Genomic DNA, 19,296 nt, shown 5'->3' on the forward strand with positions numbered 1-19,296 from the left:
ACATGCACTACGTACTGAGCTCTGTGCCAAGCAATGTGTACAGTAGACAACTTAAAAATTCTTGTTCTGTAAACACCAATTGCTAATAAAATAGTAAAACATTATTATAATGCATAGTGCATAGTTTAAGAATACATACATTGTTCAGTTCATAAGGCAAGAGGAAAAACTGTTCAGTAGAAGGACAAAAGAGAATTAAAACCCAAGTGATAATCTGGTGGGACTGATCTGTGGTTGTCTTTGGTTTGAGATGCTCGTGTGCAACACAGATAGTTGCAGTTGAGACCTCCTAATGACTGCAGAATCCTTGAAGTACTTCAGTCGTAGGAGCTAAAGTACTGCCACTTCTACAGAGAGACGGCAGGAGAATATATATCTTTCTTCTTAGGTTCTAGGTAGTTCTTTTTTAATTTCAAATCCTATATGTGATACAAACTGATAAATTAACACCAAAAGTGTTCCCAGCTAGTGAAACCCTTGAGGTTCTGGCAGAAATATAACCAACAAACAAAACTGCACCATCAGAGGGACACACCATCTGAGCAGGACCCTGAAAGATAAAGGCAAGCTAGCCGGCCAGATTTGGGAAGGAGCAGCCTGAGCAGAGGAAATTCCAATTACAAAGGCACAGAGGTGGGAAGCAGTTTGGTATGCAGGAGCAGCAATGTGACTGCAGTGTGCTGAGCAAGGAAGGGAAGGAAGGAAGCAGAAAGACGTGTGCTGAGACTGCACTAAGCCCAGAAATGAGCTTGGGCTTCACCTAAAGAATGAGAATGAGAAGTTATTGAAGACCTTTAAGTAGGGGAGTAATACACTTGAAAAAATGATCTGTACCTGCTATGGAGAACAGATCGTACGACAGAACAATGAAGGCAGAGAGAGATCAGCTAGGATTCCAGGGTTCAGGCAGAAGACAATAGTGAAAAAGGTAAACTTCTTCATCATCATTTTAGATGTACAATTTGTGAAACTTGCTAATAGATTTAACGTTAGGGGAAGAGACCAATCAAAAATGATTTTTAGTTTTGGTTTGAGTGGGTGGTAATATTTATTGACCCAGATGAGACTATTGGGTGAGGACCACATCTGGGTATGTATGTGGCAGGTTGTAGGGAAATCAAGACTTCCGTTAAGTAGGCAATTGGATACAGGAGTCTGGTGATCAGAGATGAGCTCTGAGTGACTATCCTTGATAGCTGACCCTCATTCCTTATAACTTTCACTTCCTTGGTTTTTATGTCAGCCTCCTCTGATCTTTCTTGTATCTACAGCTTCTCTTCTTCCTCTCTCCATTATAATTGATCTCTTTTCTTTTAGCTCTGTGCTATCTCTGGCTACTCATCCAAATACTCTTATATTCTCTAATATGTGTAGTGACCCATAAATGCTGACCCGATTTCTTTCCTGAGTTAAATATCCTACTGTCCATAGGACCCATGGATGTTTCAAATTTAAGATAAAAGTACTTCAAAAAGCTCATGAAAAATGAAATTTAAAGATTATTTTGGTACAAATTTTTTGAAACCCATGTACAGGTTTTTATAATACGCATTTCCATGAACTTTTTGAAGATACCTTATGTATCTGGGGTGGGTATTTGGCACAGTGGTTAAGACCTGTTGTAAGACATTCACATTTCATACCAGAGTACCTGGATTTGAATCCTGATTCCCTTTTTGGTTCCAGCCTCCTGCTAATCCTAGCAGGCAATAAGTAATGGCTCAATTCCCTGAGTCTATGTCCCCAATGTGGGAGAACGTGGAATGAGCTCCAGGCTCCTAGCTTTGTCTGTCTAGCTTCAGCTGCTATGGGTATTTGGAGGTAAGTCAGTTTCTCTCTCCTTATGTCTGCCTTCCAAAAACTAAATTACTCAATATAAACTAAGATGGAAAATCAACTGATCATGGCTCTTCCTTATCTCTGTGAATGATAATTCACCTGGCAAAACCCCAAATCCTTGACTTGTATTTAGTTCTGTTTTTCCCATTAAGACAGAACCCAGTGCTTGAAGTCCTCCCAAATAAGAAGAAAAACATGGAAAATTTGGACTCATCACCCAGAAGCCGCAAACACTGGTTCAGCCCTGCGCTGTGTTTGCTCCTCCAGAGCCACATTCTACCCTCTGCTTTTGCCACAGAGATTGACACATCAAATGGATCCTGCGGCCAATCGGAAGCCCTGGCCGGGGAAGAGCAGAGTGAGGTCAGAGTACTATTCCTCTGGCTCACTTTCTACAAACTTCCATTCATTCTTCATGCTCTGGTACCATACAGTTTTATTTCTGAGATGGCACAGCAGGTAGATATGGGATGAAATGGAATAGCAGTGAAAAATCACTGACGAGAATTTGGTAACTGAACATACTGAAAATAGGAAAATATACTTAGCATATATTACTTGAATAAATAAGAACTATAAGCAAGGGTCATGAGTCCAGGTTTACCTTATATCCATTGTCTTCCTTACGGTTGTGAGATGCGGTAATCATCACACCTGCAACTGCTTTGAGTTCTTGGACTGCATATGGCTGAAAAACACGACACCAGGATTCCATTGAGCTTCCTAGCAACTCAAACATCTGATATGAGATTAACTGTTTAAATAATAGGAAAGACACTAGGGTGTAAATGATCTAACACCTAATTAATTTTGGATTCACTGGGTGAAGTTCATTTGTAAATGATAGTGTCCAGCAATCATCCTGTTATGAGATCAAATCGCTTTCAACCTCTTTTTTTTTTTTTTAAGATTTATTTTTATCGGAAAGGCAGATATACAGAGAGGAAGATTTTCTGTCTGATGATTCATTCGCCAAGTGACCGCAATGGCCGGAGCTGAGCAGATACGAAGCCAGTGACTGGAAACTGCTCCGGGTCTCCCACGCGGGTGCAGGGTCCCAAGGCTGTGGGCCATCATCCACTGCTTTCCCAGGCCACAAGCAGGGATCTGGATGGGAAGTGGCGCTACCGGAATTAGAACCGACGCCCATATGAGATCCCGGCGCATTCAAGGCGAGGACTTTAGCTGCTAGGCTACCGCGCTGGGTCCTCACCCTCTAATCTTCTTTGGTTCAGTCCATTAACATTTTTTTTCCTTTTCAACATTTAACTAACACCTGTTAAATGCCAGGTACTCCACCAGAAATGAGTGGCAAATATGGTCATAAAATGTTTTAGAAAGTATCTCATCCATTATATTTTCCACTGATGTTTAGCCAACATTATACTTATCAAGACTGAAAGCTACAGAACACAGGTCTACTGTCTTCCGATAGGCTAATTTGTAGCCTTTATATACAGACGCACCTTACCATCTTCTATTCCAAATTAATTACCACGATGGATTTCCCCCTTTTCTTTATTGTAGCTATAATTTGTCGATCTTACTTTTACCTTCAAATCTGTTTCTCTCCTGCCCCATCGCAAGTAGGTAAATGATCAAAGCAATTTACTACTTTACTATGAGATTGGCTCAAAATCCATGTTTAATGAGAATCTGACTGCTAGCAAAAAAAGAAAAAACTTCATATTCAAGGAACCCTAAGAGATATTTTGTCATATTGCAAGTACATAGAATAAAATGTCGGCAGCTGCCACAGTTCAGAGAAGTGTACAACAGTTTGCCAAGACAGAAAAAAATGCTTGCTCATACTGTGTATTACATGACACAAAGCAAGTACCATTCACACTCTTGATACAAAGAAATAAAATACTTTAGTTTTCAATGTTTCTAATATTTTAAATTACTAAACAAATATTATTTTCACCATTTTCCCCTCTATAGAGAAAGATTCATGTGCATTTTTTTTATCCCAATAAGGCTCCTTTTAATGTTTTGGAAAAAGAGTTTAAAAGTTACAAAACAACTGTAATTGTTCCCCTGGATCACTGAGATCATTTTGCCTGGTTTTATCTGCACATGAATCCTAACAGCTCTGCACCACCACACTAAGCCAGGGCAGCGGGTAGTTCCTAATCTTAATTATAACTTCCACAATGCATGCACTGCATTTGAAACAATGGTGATTTGTGGACCTTTTTTATTCCTAATTTTATTAAATTGGGGTTCAGATATATGGCTTCATAATCAGTTCTCCAACATCTGCTAAGGTTTCCTTTGTGACTCTGCTTAATAATGAATGCATAGCCTGCTGCCACCGAATCCAGGGTAGACACATACCAGATCTAGCCTATTAACAAAGTCTTCAAATCTATCCGTAATCATATTTGTCTGCCTGATTAATCAATTCCTGAAAGAAAAGCATTAAAGTGTCCCATCATGACTGTGAACTTGTCAACTTTTATAAAGTTCTTAATAGATTCAACAAATGTTTGTTGACTGCAAATAAACTCAAAGCAAAATTTGTTTCCTTCCTTCAGTCCCTTAAGTCATTCAATACAGAACTATATTCATGGCTGACTTTGGGGAGTTTTCAAGAACAGTAAATCGATCACAAATACAACATACTTACTACAAAAGGTGTAGGGACATATCTGGAGAAAAGGTACACAGGAACATCTTTAGCCAGTAGGACTGCAGCAGTGAGCTTAGCAAGCCTAAAACAAGAGAGGTTTCACTTAGACCCCAGCTTCTCAAGCTTACAAAAACTCAATCTTCCATCAGAGTAACTTTCATACCATAATTATTCTGAATATACAATAGCTTCATAAATCAAATTCTAAAAATTTAACTATTTCATGTTCTAAACTTAAAACTAAGTAAATATGCTTTTCATTATAAAGAGCTTAACAATGAATGGAATTGAAATTTCAAATTCCACTTCTTCCCTCACTCACCTTTCAATGGCATTTACCAAGAAATACAATATAATGACCTACCGATTAAAAAAACCATAAAATCCAATTTAATTAGGACTACAATGAATATAAGTAACACAATTACTTCTGCCTGGAGTCTTCATGAAGGTAATAAAATTGTAATACAAACGAGGATAATTTATGGACTCTGAACATTTGAAACTTCTGTTTCTTTCTATAACATCTAAAGTTTATCTTTGAGATTTTTTTCTTCTATTTTTCATCTTGAAAATATGCATTGGCAAATGTTCACATTCCTACTTGATAATCTCCCATTTTAGAAACCCTATCACTGAGCCAAAAAATCTTTTTCCATGTTTTATTCCACATTCATCTCATCTTGGAAAACATTACCACTGTACCTCTGGCTGCTGCAGCTGCTGGTTACTTGACCCCGAGTGTCATACCCAACCACAAAGCCTCTCTGCTTGAAATCGGAGAAACATCTTTCAAGATATTTGTACATCCCCTGAAGCAGAGAGAAACACAAAGATTAGTCTCTGATGAATGCTTCCATTGGATATGGACTGAAATCTCTGACCTTCATGTTTGCCGTGTAGCTTATTGATTCCTGGGGGGCTGACTTAAACATCCATGTTTACTAAAGTGGGCACAAGGCTATTCAAGCCACAAATGTGAGATAATAAACAGTTTCTGGATTTTCAGACATATTTAATACTGTAAAAAAAATCAACTTCATCACCATTAAACACAACACAATACAGAAAACATTAGGAACAAAGGAGTGCATTTGAGAATTTGAAAAAAAATATATATTAAAAGCCAGTAAAAGCTGTGTCTTGCCTCACGGCTCCTGACAGCAGGATTTTGACCATCTTAGGCCCTTGCTAAATTCTGACTGAAGCTAACCAAAGGATATGACCTATTTATGACACAAACGTTTTTAATCAGCCACAGTTCTTAACGAGAGTATTTCTTAAAATATCTGGTCTATCTGTAATTCCCTCACTTTAAAATCTCTGAATAAAATAAACAATCTCATAGACTAGGAAAGTTTGCAGTCAAGGGAGAAAAAAATTTTAAAAATTTCATATCAAATTTATAACAATAACAAATCTTATGAATGACCTGTTAATTTTAATAAACAATTTGATTTTTAAAAACACTTCAAATTGTTATAGCCCTTTCAAATTTTTAAAATTATCTATCCATTTTTATTGCAAAGTCAGATGCACAGAGAGGAAGAGAGACACAGAGAAAGATCTTCCATCCAATGATCCACTCCCCAAGCGATCACAATGGCTGGATCTGCATCGATCCAAAGCCATGAGCCAGGAGCTGCTCCGGGTCTCCCACATGGGCTCAGGAACACAAGGCCTTTGGCCATCCTCAACTGCTCCCAGGCCACAAGCAGGGAACAGGATGAGAAGTGGGGCTGCCAGGATTAGAATCGGCACTCATGGGATCCTGGCACATTCAAGGCAAAGACTTTAGCCACTAGGCCAATGTGCCGGGCCCTCAAAAAAAAACATTTTTTTGAAGGTGAGACATTTAACCTTTACAAATACTCTGAGACTAAATGGAAAAACATTTTTGTTTTGTTCTATTTCAATATCTCTTCCAAACAAGACAAAATAATATTATAATTCCTTTTAAGAATTTGATTGATTTGAAAGGTAGGTTTATTCTTTTCCCAAATGGCATGACAACCAGAAATGCGCTAGGCCTCGGCCAGGAGTATGGGACCTCATCTGAGTCTCCCAACTAGGGAGTTGGGGCCCAAGCACTAGGTCTGTCTTCTACTGACTTTCCAGGCATTTTTAGCAGGGAGCTGGAAGGAAAAGTAAAGCAGCCAGGATTCAAACCATAACACTTGAAAGACGTCAAAGCATTAGGCAGGGGCCTAATCTACTATGCCACAATGCCAGACCACGAGGTTCCTTGTAATGACTTGCCCAGGGCCATTCAACTAAAAATGAATTATACTGAATTTCAATTATTGAAGTTCTACTATACAGAAATCACTGCTAAGTAAACAGAAGCACCAATCAAGGCCTCAGCGACTCCCAATACATAAACCTCTCAAGTACACTAGTATTTTTTTTTTACAACATTCTCCTCTGAGTTGGGGAGAGGGAATAAAATATCTCAAACTGGCTATTTTCACCAGTTTATTTCTAATGATACTATCCTAAAATCTCATAGAAGTGCATACTTCTCTCTGTTGTGAGAATCTATCATACCTTCCTATATCTGGAGTGCGAAAAACACTGCGGGCTTAAGACTCACTTTGCTTGGCTTTTCTATAGTCACACAATAAAGACCCAATTCATAAAAATTTGTATTTCCATAGAATTTGATTCTCAAATACCTCCTCTGCCCCTTTTTTTTGAAGTGAAGGGATTTCACATCTCACACTTCAAAGGAAAACTTACAAATTATGTATGCGTGTGTGTGTATATGACTGAACTATCCCTGTGTGAGGAAATGAAAGGAGATGGGGAAGAGTAGCAAAGGTAACATGTGTCCTACCAAGTCATCCAGCCCCCGAGTTAGCTGTAGGCTATAGAGAATTCTCTCAGCACAATGACTCACTATTAGGCAGTATTAATTAGAATTAAGCCCCCCAAGCAATTCTCTAACCCAGAATTACTTTTAGATTATGTCAAATGGATTACTGGCCTCAAACATTTAGTTTATTGAAGCCATGGAGACAATTCACTGGCAAGACAAGCAATTTGTTTCTAGAATAAGTTGCATCAAAATGAGAAATAAAACAAATGGTATCATATACAACTGTCTTAAGGAACTCTCATACAGATGTAGCAAACCAAATTTGACGGAAATGCTTTCAATTTTATTTTCCAAATATTCTGTATAACCTTCATGAATTGGCCATGTGCCAAAACAATCATCTTCCTTTCATTCAGATTTGTTTCTCTGAATCACTGGATATGCTGATATCTATTTCTCGGTTTCAAATGCAAATTAACATTGTCAAGAAGTTAATAATGGACAATCAAAATATCTTAATTGGAAAGTTAACCTGCAATCTTGAATATTCATCAATAGCTTTAAATGTAAGTCTTGGGTAAGACCAAAAGTTAGAATTTAGTCTACAACCATTCAGTTACTGGGGGATATATATAAAAAACTCATGAACAAATAGAATTAAAAGTTAAGCTTATTTGGTAAAAAAAAAAATTCTGAAATCATATATAATAAACATTTTGAATTCATATATGATATACATTTGCATAAACATTTTGAAGAGTAGTCACATGCAAGGATTTCAAAATTTCTGTGTACCTAAACAAATTTATTTTTCTTCCCCATAAATTTAAAAGGTAGAAAAAATTTTTAAGAACTCAATCCAGGTCTTTGAGAGGACTGAGCCAGGAACTCAATCCAGGTCTCACACATGGTGGCAGGACTTCAGTTCCTTGAGCTGTCACTACTACATTCGCAGGAGGCTAGAGTGAGCAGCCATAGGTGGTAAACTGAACTCACTACGATAGGAGACTTGAGCATCTTAAACACTAGGCTGATACCCAGCCCTAAATTTATTTTTTAATTCCATTTCCCACAAACTATTTGAAGTTTTTTCATAATACTTAATGAGAGAATCTTCATCAATTTCTATAGTGTTTAAAAGGATCTATTTAATTTTCTTATTCAAAATTGAATAGGAAAAAGCATACCTGCAACACTTTAGAATACTTACTTGCGTTGACTGTATTACTGTAAGGTCATTAATATAGCAAAACCCTGCTCCCATGGCAGAACGAAGTCCTGCAGTCCCAAAAGTCATTCGGCCACAAAGACGATCTCGCAGTTCCTTGTTCATCCCATTCCGTAACAGATTTTCAATTTGCTCTTTTGTTTTGGGATTCTATTTTTTAAAAAATTAGTTTGTTAATTCAATCAGGATCATAAGCAGAGTCCAAATATCAAGCCCTCTGAAGACTGAATTATGCATATATACCAAGGTTCTGTATTCACAATAAATTCTGTAATGCTATTTATTAATAAAAACAAGATCTGACATTTACAAAGTCCCCAAAGGCCAAGCCTTATTTGAGGGTGATTTTTTTTTTTTAAAGATTTTATTTTTATTACAAAGTCAGATATACAGAGAGGAGGAGAGACAGAGAGGAAGATCTTCCGTCCGATGATTCACTCCCCAAGTGAGCCGCAACGGCCAGTGCGCGCCGATCCGATGGCGGGAACCAGGAACCTCTTCTGGGTCTCCCACACGGGTGTAGTGTCCCAATGTATTGGGCCGTCCTCGACTGCTTTCCCAGGCCACAAGCAGGGAGCTGGATGGGAAGTGGAGCTGCCGGGATTAGAATCGGCACCCATATGGGATCCCGGGGCATTGAAGGCGAGGACTTTAGCCGCTAGCCCACGCTGCCGGGCCCGAGGGTGATTTATGTATCTGTGATTTTTTATAGAATTAGTGCTATTTCCAAGATTCTAAACAAGATGATAGATTCAAAGGCTGAGGGTATAAAACAAACCTCTTAATCGAAAGTTATAATTAAGTTAGACTCTACTTTGAATTTTTAAAATATATGGAAGCTAGTAAATAAATACCACCCAAATGTGCTTACTATCTACTTAACCTTTACAATTCAAAACAATTAAGATCAGTCTTACTACTCCATAAAATCACACACAAACATTACATTTATTTATAGGACAGTTGATTATAAAAATGCCTTCACTGTTACACATGATCTTAGTTAAAGATGAGAATAAATTTCAACCCAGTAGCCGTCCTTGTGGCACACGTGTTAAGCCGCCACCTGTGATGCTGGCATCCCACATGGGTACCAGTTCAAGTCCACTGCTCTACTTCAGATCCAGCTCACTGCTAATCTGTCTGGTAAAACAGCACAGAATGGCCTAAGTGCTTGGGCACCTGCCACCTACATGGGAGACCCAGATGGAGTTCCAGGTTCCCAGCTTTGGCCTGGCCCAGCACCCATGGTTGCAGTTACTTGGGGAGTGAACCAGCCGGTGGAAGAGCTCTCTCTGTCTTTCAAGTAAACAGATCTTTAAAAAGAAAGGTCCACTGTCACTGAGCTAGTACATAAGGTTTAAACAGGATTTGAACTGGATGGGATTGACCTATACCTGTACCATTTCACCATAAACAAGAGCAACAGCTGTGTTGGGTAGGCTAATAATGCTTCTAATAATAATCTTACTCTATTTTCAAAACAAAATTATATTCCTTTCTATTACAGTTGTATAAATAAATAAATGATCCACCGGATATAAATACCATGAGGATACCGAGTATATTTCTTGATATTTACTTGCATAGCTCCAGAGTAGGACCTAAAAATTCCCTACTACAAACATCACAACCAGTAATGGCCAAATTCCAGGTACACAAAAATTTAAAATAGGTAAAAACTCACAATGTGTTAGTCATACTAAATAGTAAATTTATATGGTAAAAAGAGTTACATGATTATAATGACAAGTATTTGAAATCTTCAATGCAGTTTTTTTTCCACTAGTTAGTAGTAAAACATTCAATCAGATGTTGATGTTACAAACTTTCAAGAGTATAACTTAAAAAGCTCTTTTGGAGTTTGACCTAGGAGCTTGGGTGGAGGCAACTTCTAGCAGCGTTGGGACTGTTGGGGATACCAGAGCTAATGTGTGGGTTGGTTTTTGGAAGGGGGCAGACTGGGCAAGGCTGAGCAAACCTTAGCTCACCAGCAAGTGAGCTAAGTGCAAATGCAGAAACTACCAAGTGTAGAAACCAGGCTAGAGAGCAGGTCATCCTGGGCTAGGCTGTCACACTTACCAGTTTGCATGAGCCAGGGATGGGAGTAGACGGAGCAGGGCTAGGTTTCAGCACCCGCCAGAGTTAGAACTGGGGGCTGGCCAGGTCAGGCCAAGCTACAGCACCCAAAGGCAAAAGGCCATGACAGGTGAGGGACTATGCCAAGATGGGTCAGAGCAAACACTGTCAGGCACCAGATCTGTAGCTGGGAACAGACCTGGTTAGGGAGCTAAGGGGACACCTTGGCTGGGCTGTGGTTCCCACTGGTGAGCATGGGGGCCAGAGAGGGGGCTGCATTATGATCTGGATATGGCTGCAGTGTCCCTTGGCACAAATGTGGACTGGGTCTGGGGTGTGCCGGACTGGGCTAGCCTCTAGCATCCACTGGTGCTCGTGAGAACCAGGGTGGGTATAGGACAGGCTAGGCTGGGTCTTTGCTTATGCTGAGCCAGGTGTGAGCTGTGCCTGGGTGTGGACCAAGCTTGGCTAGGCTGTAACACCCAACAATAAAAATGAGAATGGGTGAAGGCTGGTCAAGAAAGGCCACTGTTTCTGCTAGGACAGGAGGTAGACTAAGTAGGGCTGGCTCATGGACCTACTGATAGGGGTGAGATCTAGCACTGGGAGAGGTTCTGATGGAGGAGCTTGGGAAACTTCTCTGTCAGGACACAATCCCTGCAGGTAAATGCAAAAACCATGATAGGGAGCAGTCCAGACCAGGCCAGGGAATAGTACCCACCAGCACACATTTGGCTCAGGTTGGGGGGGGCAAATGAGGCTGGGCCAGTTCACATCACCCGCTAGCAAATTTGAGCACCAGAATGGAGTGTGGGTCAGGCTGCATTGAGTCACCATACATGCCAGTTCATATGAGGGTCAGGACTGGGGGCCAGTTGGGCTGGGCTAGGTTGTAGTCCCCACCAGCAGGAGCTGAAATTGCGAATGGGCCAGGCCCAACCAGACTACAGAATCAACTAGCAAATGCTGAGGTGAGACAGGCCATGCCAGACAGGGCCACAGCACCCAACCAGCACAAGTGGGACCCATGGGGGAATGAAGTGAAGCTGGTAGGAGGTGCTATGTGGAGGTCCCCTGCTGGACCACCACTCCCACTAGACAAAGTGAGTTGGGATGGGAGCGGGCCAGGCCGGGCAGGGCTACAACACCTATTGGCCTCATGTGAGGATATGGCAATACATTAGAGCCTGCTGAGGACACCCAGTACCATGACAGAGGACAGTCTACGGCCATACCACCCTGAACGAGCCTGATCTCGTCTGATCTCGGAAGCTAAGCAGGGTCGGGCCTGGTTAGTACTTGGATGGGAGACCATGACAGAGGACAGAAAAAATTGATGAACTACTCCAGCCAAGGGTTGGCAGTCAGTATCTGGGTAAATGGAGACTCTAGTGTAGATTATGTCAATCAGTGGATTCTGGAGCGATTTCATCATGTTTGGAGTTGCAAGATAGGCAATAATTCAGAATTGTTGAACTACCAAACCCTCTTGAGTAGGACCCTTAGAGCATGCCCCACATCAGGGACCCTGGGGTAGTAGTGGGTGCAGAGATATTTGTAGGCTGGGTGTGGCTTCTCTGTTGGCCCCCTTACCCACCCCCCCCCAGATACAGGAAGGAAAAAAAATAGAATGTGGAAATAATGATCTCACCCACCTTCTTGTAGTCCTTGACACCTATCACCCTAATCAACTATCATCAAAAATAAATAGAACTAATTTAAAAGGCTCTTTTACATAGCCATAATTATTGTATATTTTCAGATGATAAAATTATATTTATATTTTGTTGTTAATATCTTTTCATTATGATTTTTATAAACTATACTACATGAGGATCCTAGAGAAGTAGAAGCAGATTATTTTTTAAAACATTTTTTCATGTAAAACAGGTTGTTAAATGAAAAGGAAAGCAGAAGAATATACAAAGTGTTTTTGATGGTAGAAGAAGAGGTATGTGGTTGCAAGCTTTCAGCCTGTTAGTGAAGCCACAGATTGGGACATCCACATCCATGTCACAGTACCTACGTTCGAGGCCTGGTTCCACTCCCAATTCAATCTTCCTGCTAAGACACATTTTGAAAGACAGCACGTGCCAGTAGCTTGGTCCCTACCACCCATGTAGGTACCAATCTGGATTAAGCTTCTGGCCATAGCCGTTAAGTTGAACTAAGGATAAACCAGTAGATGGGCGCTTGCTCTCTTTCACTCTCCCCCTCATCTCTGGTCTAGCTACTTCTCTTTTAAATAAATGAAAAAAGTTTAAAAAAGAGAGAATGTGTATTTTTATGTATCATTCAGAAATACACTACACAAAAAATGAGACTAAAATAGTGATTATCTCAAAGAGAAGATCAAGAATAAGATCTGAGGATCTGAAACACGACACGTCTTTATTTTCCATCTTTATTTGGACATTTTAAAGTATATACTACTTTTTATGGTAAAAACTAGCTAGGGATTCCTAATGACAGAAAAGCCACTACTTGTGTCTGTGTATACTCTTTTTATTTCATAAATGCCTCTTTTCTTACTCACAGAAAGCTATTAATAAGATCTGAATCCTTAAAACATACTAGAGCTAATCACTTAGAAAATAAATGTATTTGACTGAATTATATTTGCTCTTGACTAGCAAATCTTAGAATTCTTTTTTTAATCTATTTATCTCTGTGAAAGGCTGAGCAGCAGAGAGGTGGAACGGAGAAAGAATGAGAATGAGAGACAGAGAGACAGAGAGAGATCCACATGCCACCCACTGGTTCACTAACCAAAGGCTACAACAGCCAGGTCAGGGCCAGGTCAAAGACAGGAGCCAAGAACTCCATTTCTGTCTCCCACAGGAGTGGCAGCAACCCAAATTCTTGGATCATCTTCTGCTGTCTTCCCAGGTGCATTGGCAGGAAGCCAGATCAGAAGCAGAGTAGCTGGGCACTCTAATATACTGGTGTCTCAAACAATGACTCAATCTGCTATGCCACAACACCAGGCCCTATCTTAGAATCCTAATAATTTTAGTATCCTAAAAAGGTTCCATTAAATCCAAAGATAGTTAAATGACTACTTCATTTTCCATTCTTTGCCAGGAATAAAATGAATTGTTTAGCTTGAAATTGGTATGTTAAAGAAAAGCATTAAAAACATGCATTATTTTCAAATTTTACCTGTGTACCAAAAACATTTTTAGGTTCTAATCCTATGTATTGCTACAACTTTACATGCTGAAATGAAGAAAATAAAGTGTCTTCTTACATAATATTCCCGGAGTCTAATTTTTCTATATTGGAGAATGCAAGGCACAAATCAAAGAAAAAACTGAGTTTTAAAAATTTATTTATTTTTACTTACAGGGCAGAGTTCGAGAGAAAAAGAGAGACAGAGAGGTCTTCCATCCACTAGTTCACTTCCTGAGTGGCCACAATGGCTGGAGCTGAGCTGATTCCTACTTGTTTTATACATTTAATATTTTTATAATTCTTCTACAATTTGCATCAACTCCACTACTTTAGTATTAAACAAGGTAGTTTAAAAACAATCCAGGACCCAACACAGTAGCCTAATGGCTATAAAGTCCTCGCCTTGCACTCCTGGGATGCCATATGGGCCCTGGTTCACATCCTGGCTGTTCCAATTCCCATCCAGCTTCCTGCTTGTGGCCTGAGAAAGCAGTCGAGGATGGCCCAAGGCATTGGGACTATGCACCCATGTGGGAGGGAGACCTGGAAGAAGTTCTTGGCTCCTGGCTTCGGATCAGCTCAACTCTGGCCACTGCAGCCACTTGGGGAGTGAATCATCGGACAGAAGATCTTCCTCTCTGTCTCTCCTCCTCTCTGTATATCTGACTTTCCAATAAAAATAAGTAAATCTTAAAAAAAATCCAAAATGTAAATTTCATTGTACAGAATATTAGAACAGATCTTAAAGAACATAATGTATATTAATAATCCCAAATCTGAATACATTTGTTTATCTAAAGGAGAACCAATATAAAGATTGATTTCAGTAATGTATATATACCTAAAATTGCAAAACTATAAACATCTTTAAATGCTACTGATAGATTTGAGTCAAATAATAAATATCAGTTTGATGTAAAGATAGAGAACAAAACTGCCAAGTTTATTATAAACAGAAGTTAAAATAGGAAACTGCACTCTGAAAAGCTGAAGAGAGAACACAGCTGACATTTACTTCTGAGGGTCAGCCAGACTGAAGATCCAAGCCCAGAGTCCTAGAGCATGGTAGCTTTTCCAACAAGCTTTGTTATAAGTGCAAATTAAATTCATGCTAAAAATCAGGTTTAAAAATATAAATGGCCATACTTGTTATATAAAGTGAGTTTAGCTGAATAATTGCTTAATGAACCAAAACTCATATCCAGGAAATGAAAATCCTAACTACCAACCCAAAACAGAAAATAAGCTTTCAAATATATCACACTGTTAATATATAGGTACAACTGATATACCAAGATCAGTACAAAGAATAAACCTAAAACATTATTTTATCTCAAAACTTGAGCCTATTGTTAAAAAAAAAAAAACAACTTTTCAACAAGCACATATATTGGGCTGAATTTTGCTGTTTAACAACACAGTCATATTTGTTTGTTAAACTTTAAATAAAAACATTTTCACAAAATAATTTTTTTCCAGATATCCTAGCACATTATACATTTTTTAACAAAAGAGTGATCCAGTTAGCCAACCATGTCAGTAGATTATTGCAGAGTGATGTAGATAAGACTTTAATTCCAGAAGGCTTGGTCCTGATCTTGAGTCTGCTGTTGGTTAGGTAACCCTAAACAAGTCACTTGACCTCCTCCCAGCCCTTAGATTCCTTATACGTATGATGATTTCTGATCACTTCTACATTCCTTCAGGTTTTACCAGTGATCATAGTGAGAAGGACATGCTAAATTCAAGGACTCTAGTCAATAGCATCGCTTACTAATCTCTTACTAATTTTATGCTCTTGAATAGAAAATTTCATTCTAGTAGCCTTAGTAATAAAATGTGTGTGTAGTGTAGTGCTCTACCCTTCTTCTAGGGCATGTGGCTATCCTCCCTTGGAGCTGATAAGACCATGTGACAGACTCCTCATTAAACAGTAAGAAAGGAAGAGAGGTGTACCACTTCCAGACCTAGTTCAAAAACTTTCCCCATTTGATCTTCTTTTCACCCATCCACTTACTCAACAGAGAAGACTCCTATTAGGTTGGGCAGAGCCAAGCCGGCACTCCCTCCCAGGAATGTTTGGTATGCCAAACCACCCTAACCTTGTCTCTGCGCTGGAGGTCAACATCACCCATGATGCTACAGGTCACAAGCATGAACAAACCAAGCACCTGCTACCTTCTGTCATTCCCCATGCCTAAGATGTGTAAAAGCCCAGGGTTGCATACCCTGGGTGGGTATTTCCTTCACATGGTTACCCAGCCACGTGGAAGTGGTCCCAGGCAATCTCCTGCCAGGGAGCAGTTGGTCAGACTCTTTCCCTAACTGGTAAAACTCCACCTGAACTAACAGCCTCATTCTCTCTCTCTCATTCTCAATTGCTTCTAACCTATTAACTCGAAGAACCTGGAACAGCACATCACAACAAGACGGAATAAACATTTTGTGGAGCAAAATTCTCCCTCCTTTATTTCCTATCTAATGGATTAATAATGGCCTGCAATATAAACAAAACAAATTTTGTTGTTTTTAGTGGACAATGTCCCTGCTGTTAAAAAGCTCAAGATCTAATTAGGCATAAAGATAAGAAAGGGAAAATCACACAAAACATGAGAAGTCACTTCCGGGTGCCACAAGAGAACACAGGGTAATTCCCTAACCCAGAAAGAATTGAACATTACTGTTATTTTATTGTTGCCTTACATTGTATTAAGGATATACAGCCTCTAAGAACCTTATATAGCATAACATTTATGTATAGCTTATTAGCATCTATATTTGAAAAATTTATACATTTTAATTTTATGTGTTTTCTAGTATTGAAATAATATTAAGTATTTGCAACTGTTTAGAAGAGAGTCCAAGATGGCTAAACAGAAAGGCCCCATAAACGGACCATGTTTCCTAGAGACAGACTGAGGGAAACTTCAGCAAAGAAGTTAGGGAAATTCTAAATAGCACAAAGACTCCAAAAGCCAACAAAAAGGAGTGAAGCACTCAGCAGCTCATACCCTGACTGACTGTAGGATGCAATCTTTCCAGGGAAAAGTAAGCAAATCTCCTCCATACCCTATCACAGTCAGTCAGCCCTAACTACAGAAGAATTCCACAATCCTCACTGGCTCTAAATTCACTATAGAAAACTTAAGTTTGAGCAACTAATTTGTTTCCAAAAGGGGACTGACATTGCATCCCTGCACACTCTGTAGAAAAGGGAACTCACATTGCCTCCCTGTGCACTCTGTGGAAACTCTATGACTGCATTACAGGGTGAAGAGTGTAGCTGGTTCTCTGGGCAATCCCGTTGTCTGGTTTCAGAGGCTCAAAATTCCCTGAGCACTTGGGGTGGGTCAATGCAGAGGGTTCCATGCTCACACTGAGGACAGACCCTTCGTGGCGTTCATGCACTGTGTGGGTAGGGCGTATAGTCACTGTGGGCCCAACTCAGGCATTCATCACCTTGACAGAGAGGACAGGAGGCTGTGATTGTGAAAGTTGGCATGATCATATCTTCCCCTCTACTGACAACAGAGGAGATCAACCATACTAAAGTCAGGTGTCATCTGGACTCTTGTTCTACCCTCAAGCACAGAAAGGAGCTGCTCCTTTCGGCACTCCCACTGAAAAGATAAACACCACCTGAGGAGGAAAACATGGGTTTCCCCAAATGCCTAAAAACAAATGTAGAAATGTAAGAAACATGAACAAAGAAGACAGTATGACCCTCCAAAAGGAACACAACGGCTTTTCAATATTAAAAAGTGAAGACAAAGAGACTGGTCAAATGCCTGAAAAGGAACTCCACAGACTGATCATTCGCTAACTCAAAAACACAGAGGAGCAAATATGTGAGTTAAAGAAATCTATATAGGATTGGGAGATAGAGGTATTGGAGAGAAATAAAATTGAAATACTAGAAATGAAAAATTCCATATATAAAAAGAAAAAGTGGAAAATCTTGACAACATACGTGGTGAGGCAAAAAAAAAGAATATCCAAAGCATAAGATAAATCTATGAAAATATCACAGAAAAAAAATTTTAAAAAGAAAAAAAACTTTAAAAACAGAATATATTCTGAAATACTTATGAGACACTATCAAGTAACCTAACATATGTGTCTTAAGTGTTTCTGAAAATGTGGAAAGAGGTGGATTAGAAAGCCAATTCAGTGAAATAATAACAGAAAATTTCCCTAATGTGGAGAAAGATAAGACCATCAAAGTACAAGAAGCAAACAGAACTCCTAATGACCAGAAAAGCTTCATCATGAGATATTACAGTCAAATTTTCAAAGGTAAAGCCTAAAGAGAAGATTCTAGAATGTGCATGAGAGAAATACCAGATTATCTTCAGAAGTTCTCCAATTAAACTTACAACTGATTTTACACCAGAAATCCTAAGAGGAGAGAATGCAGAAATATAGTACAAGTCTCAAAAGAAAAAACTGTTAGTCCAGAATATTGTACCCTGCAAAACTCTCAATTTTAAATGAAGGTGAAGGCCTTTCAAAACAAAAGAAAGCAAAAGAATATTTCCCCACTTGCCTGGCTACTTGAGGATGTGCTACATACCAGTAAAAGTACAAAGAAAATCCAAAACAAATAATAGGAATATTTATGGAAAATGGTAGAACCAAGTCATTATTTACCAAAAATAAAACACTGGACCCATCGCAAGGGCCTAGTGGTTGACGTCCTGCCTGGCATGCGCCAGGATCCCAGATGGGCTCCAGTTCATAGCCTGGCTGCTCAACTTCCCATTCAGCTCCCTGCTTGCGGCTGGGGAAAGCAGAAGTAGACAGCCCAAAGCCTTGGGACCCTGCACCCATTTGGAAGACCCAGAAGAAGTTCCTGGCTGCTGGCTTCGGATTGGCTCAGCTCTGGCTGTTTTAGCCACTTGGGGAGTGAAACAGCGAATGAAAGATCTTTTTCTTTGTCTTTCCTCCTCTCTGTAAATCTGACTTTCCAATAAACACAAATAAATTTTTAAAAATATATATACTTGAAGATAAAGGGCCTAAATTCTTCAATTAAAAAGATACAGATGGGCCCGGCGGCGTGGCCTAGTGGCTAAGATCCTCACCTTGAGAGCCCCAGGATCCCATATGGGTGCCGGTTCTAATCCCGGCAGCTCCACTTCCCTTCCAGCTCCCTGCTTGTGGCCTGGGAAAGCAGTCGAGGACGGTCCAATGCATTGGGACACTGCACCCGCATGGGAGACCCAGAAGAGGTTCCTGGTTCCTGGCTTCGGATCGGCGCGCACCGGCCCGTTGCGGCTCACTTGGAGAGTGAATCATCGGAGGGAAGATCTTCCTCTCTGTCTCTCCTCCTCTCTGTATATCTGACTTTGTAATAAAAATAAATCTTAAAAAAAAAAAAAAGATACAGACTAGCCCAATGAATTAAAAGGCAAGACTGTTTATTTGTAGCCTACAAGAGATACACCCTGGCCCAGCTCAGTAGCCTAGGGGCTAAAATTCTCACCTAGCATGTGCCAGGATCCCATATGGATACCAGTTCTA

At 39.8% G+C, this 19,296-nt stretch overlaps 1 protein-coding gene across 1 annotated transcript in view; it reads right to left on the reverse strand.

Annotated features, from left to right (window-relative positions):
- The window catches only part of PGM2L1 (phosphoglucomutase 2 like 1), a 50,056-nt gene that overhangs the window by 20,466 nt on the left and 10,294 nt on the right, over positions 1-19,296 (reverse strand). Inside the window, exons 2-5 of the mRNA XM_004589895.4 lie at positions 8,503-8,670; positions 5,180-5,286; positions 4,472-4,556; positions 2,444-2,527 (exon numbers count right to left, since the gene is read on the reverse strand). Of these exons, the coding sequence (XP_004589952.1) occupies positions 2,444-2,527; positions 4,472-4,556; positions 5,180-5,286; positions 8,503-8,670 (444 nt within the window). The remainder of the gene's footprint in view (positions 1-2,443; positions 2,528-4,471; positions 4,557-5,179; positions 5,287-8,502; positions 8,671-19,296) is intronic.

The sequence above is a fragment of the Ochotona princeps genome, chromosome 4 (assembly GCF_030435755.1).
Source record: "Ochotona princeps isolate mOchPri1 chromosome 4, mOchPri1.hap1, whole genome shotgun sequence".
Taxonomy (NCBI): domain Eukaryota; kingdom Metazoa; phylum Chordata; class Mammalia; order Lagomorpha; family Ochotonidae; genus Ochotona; species Ochotona princeps.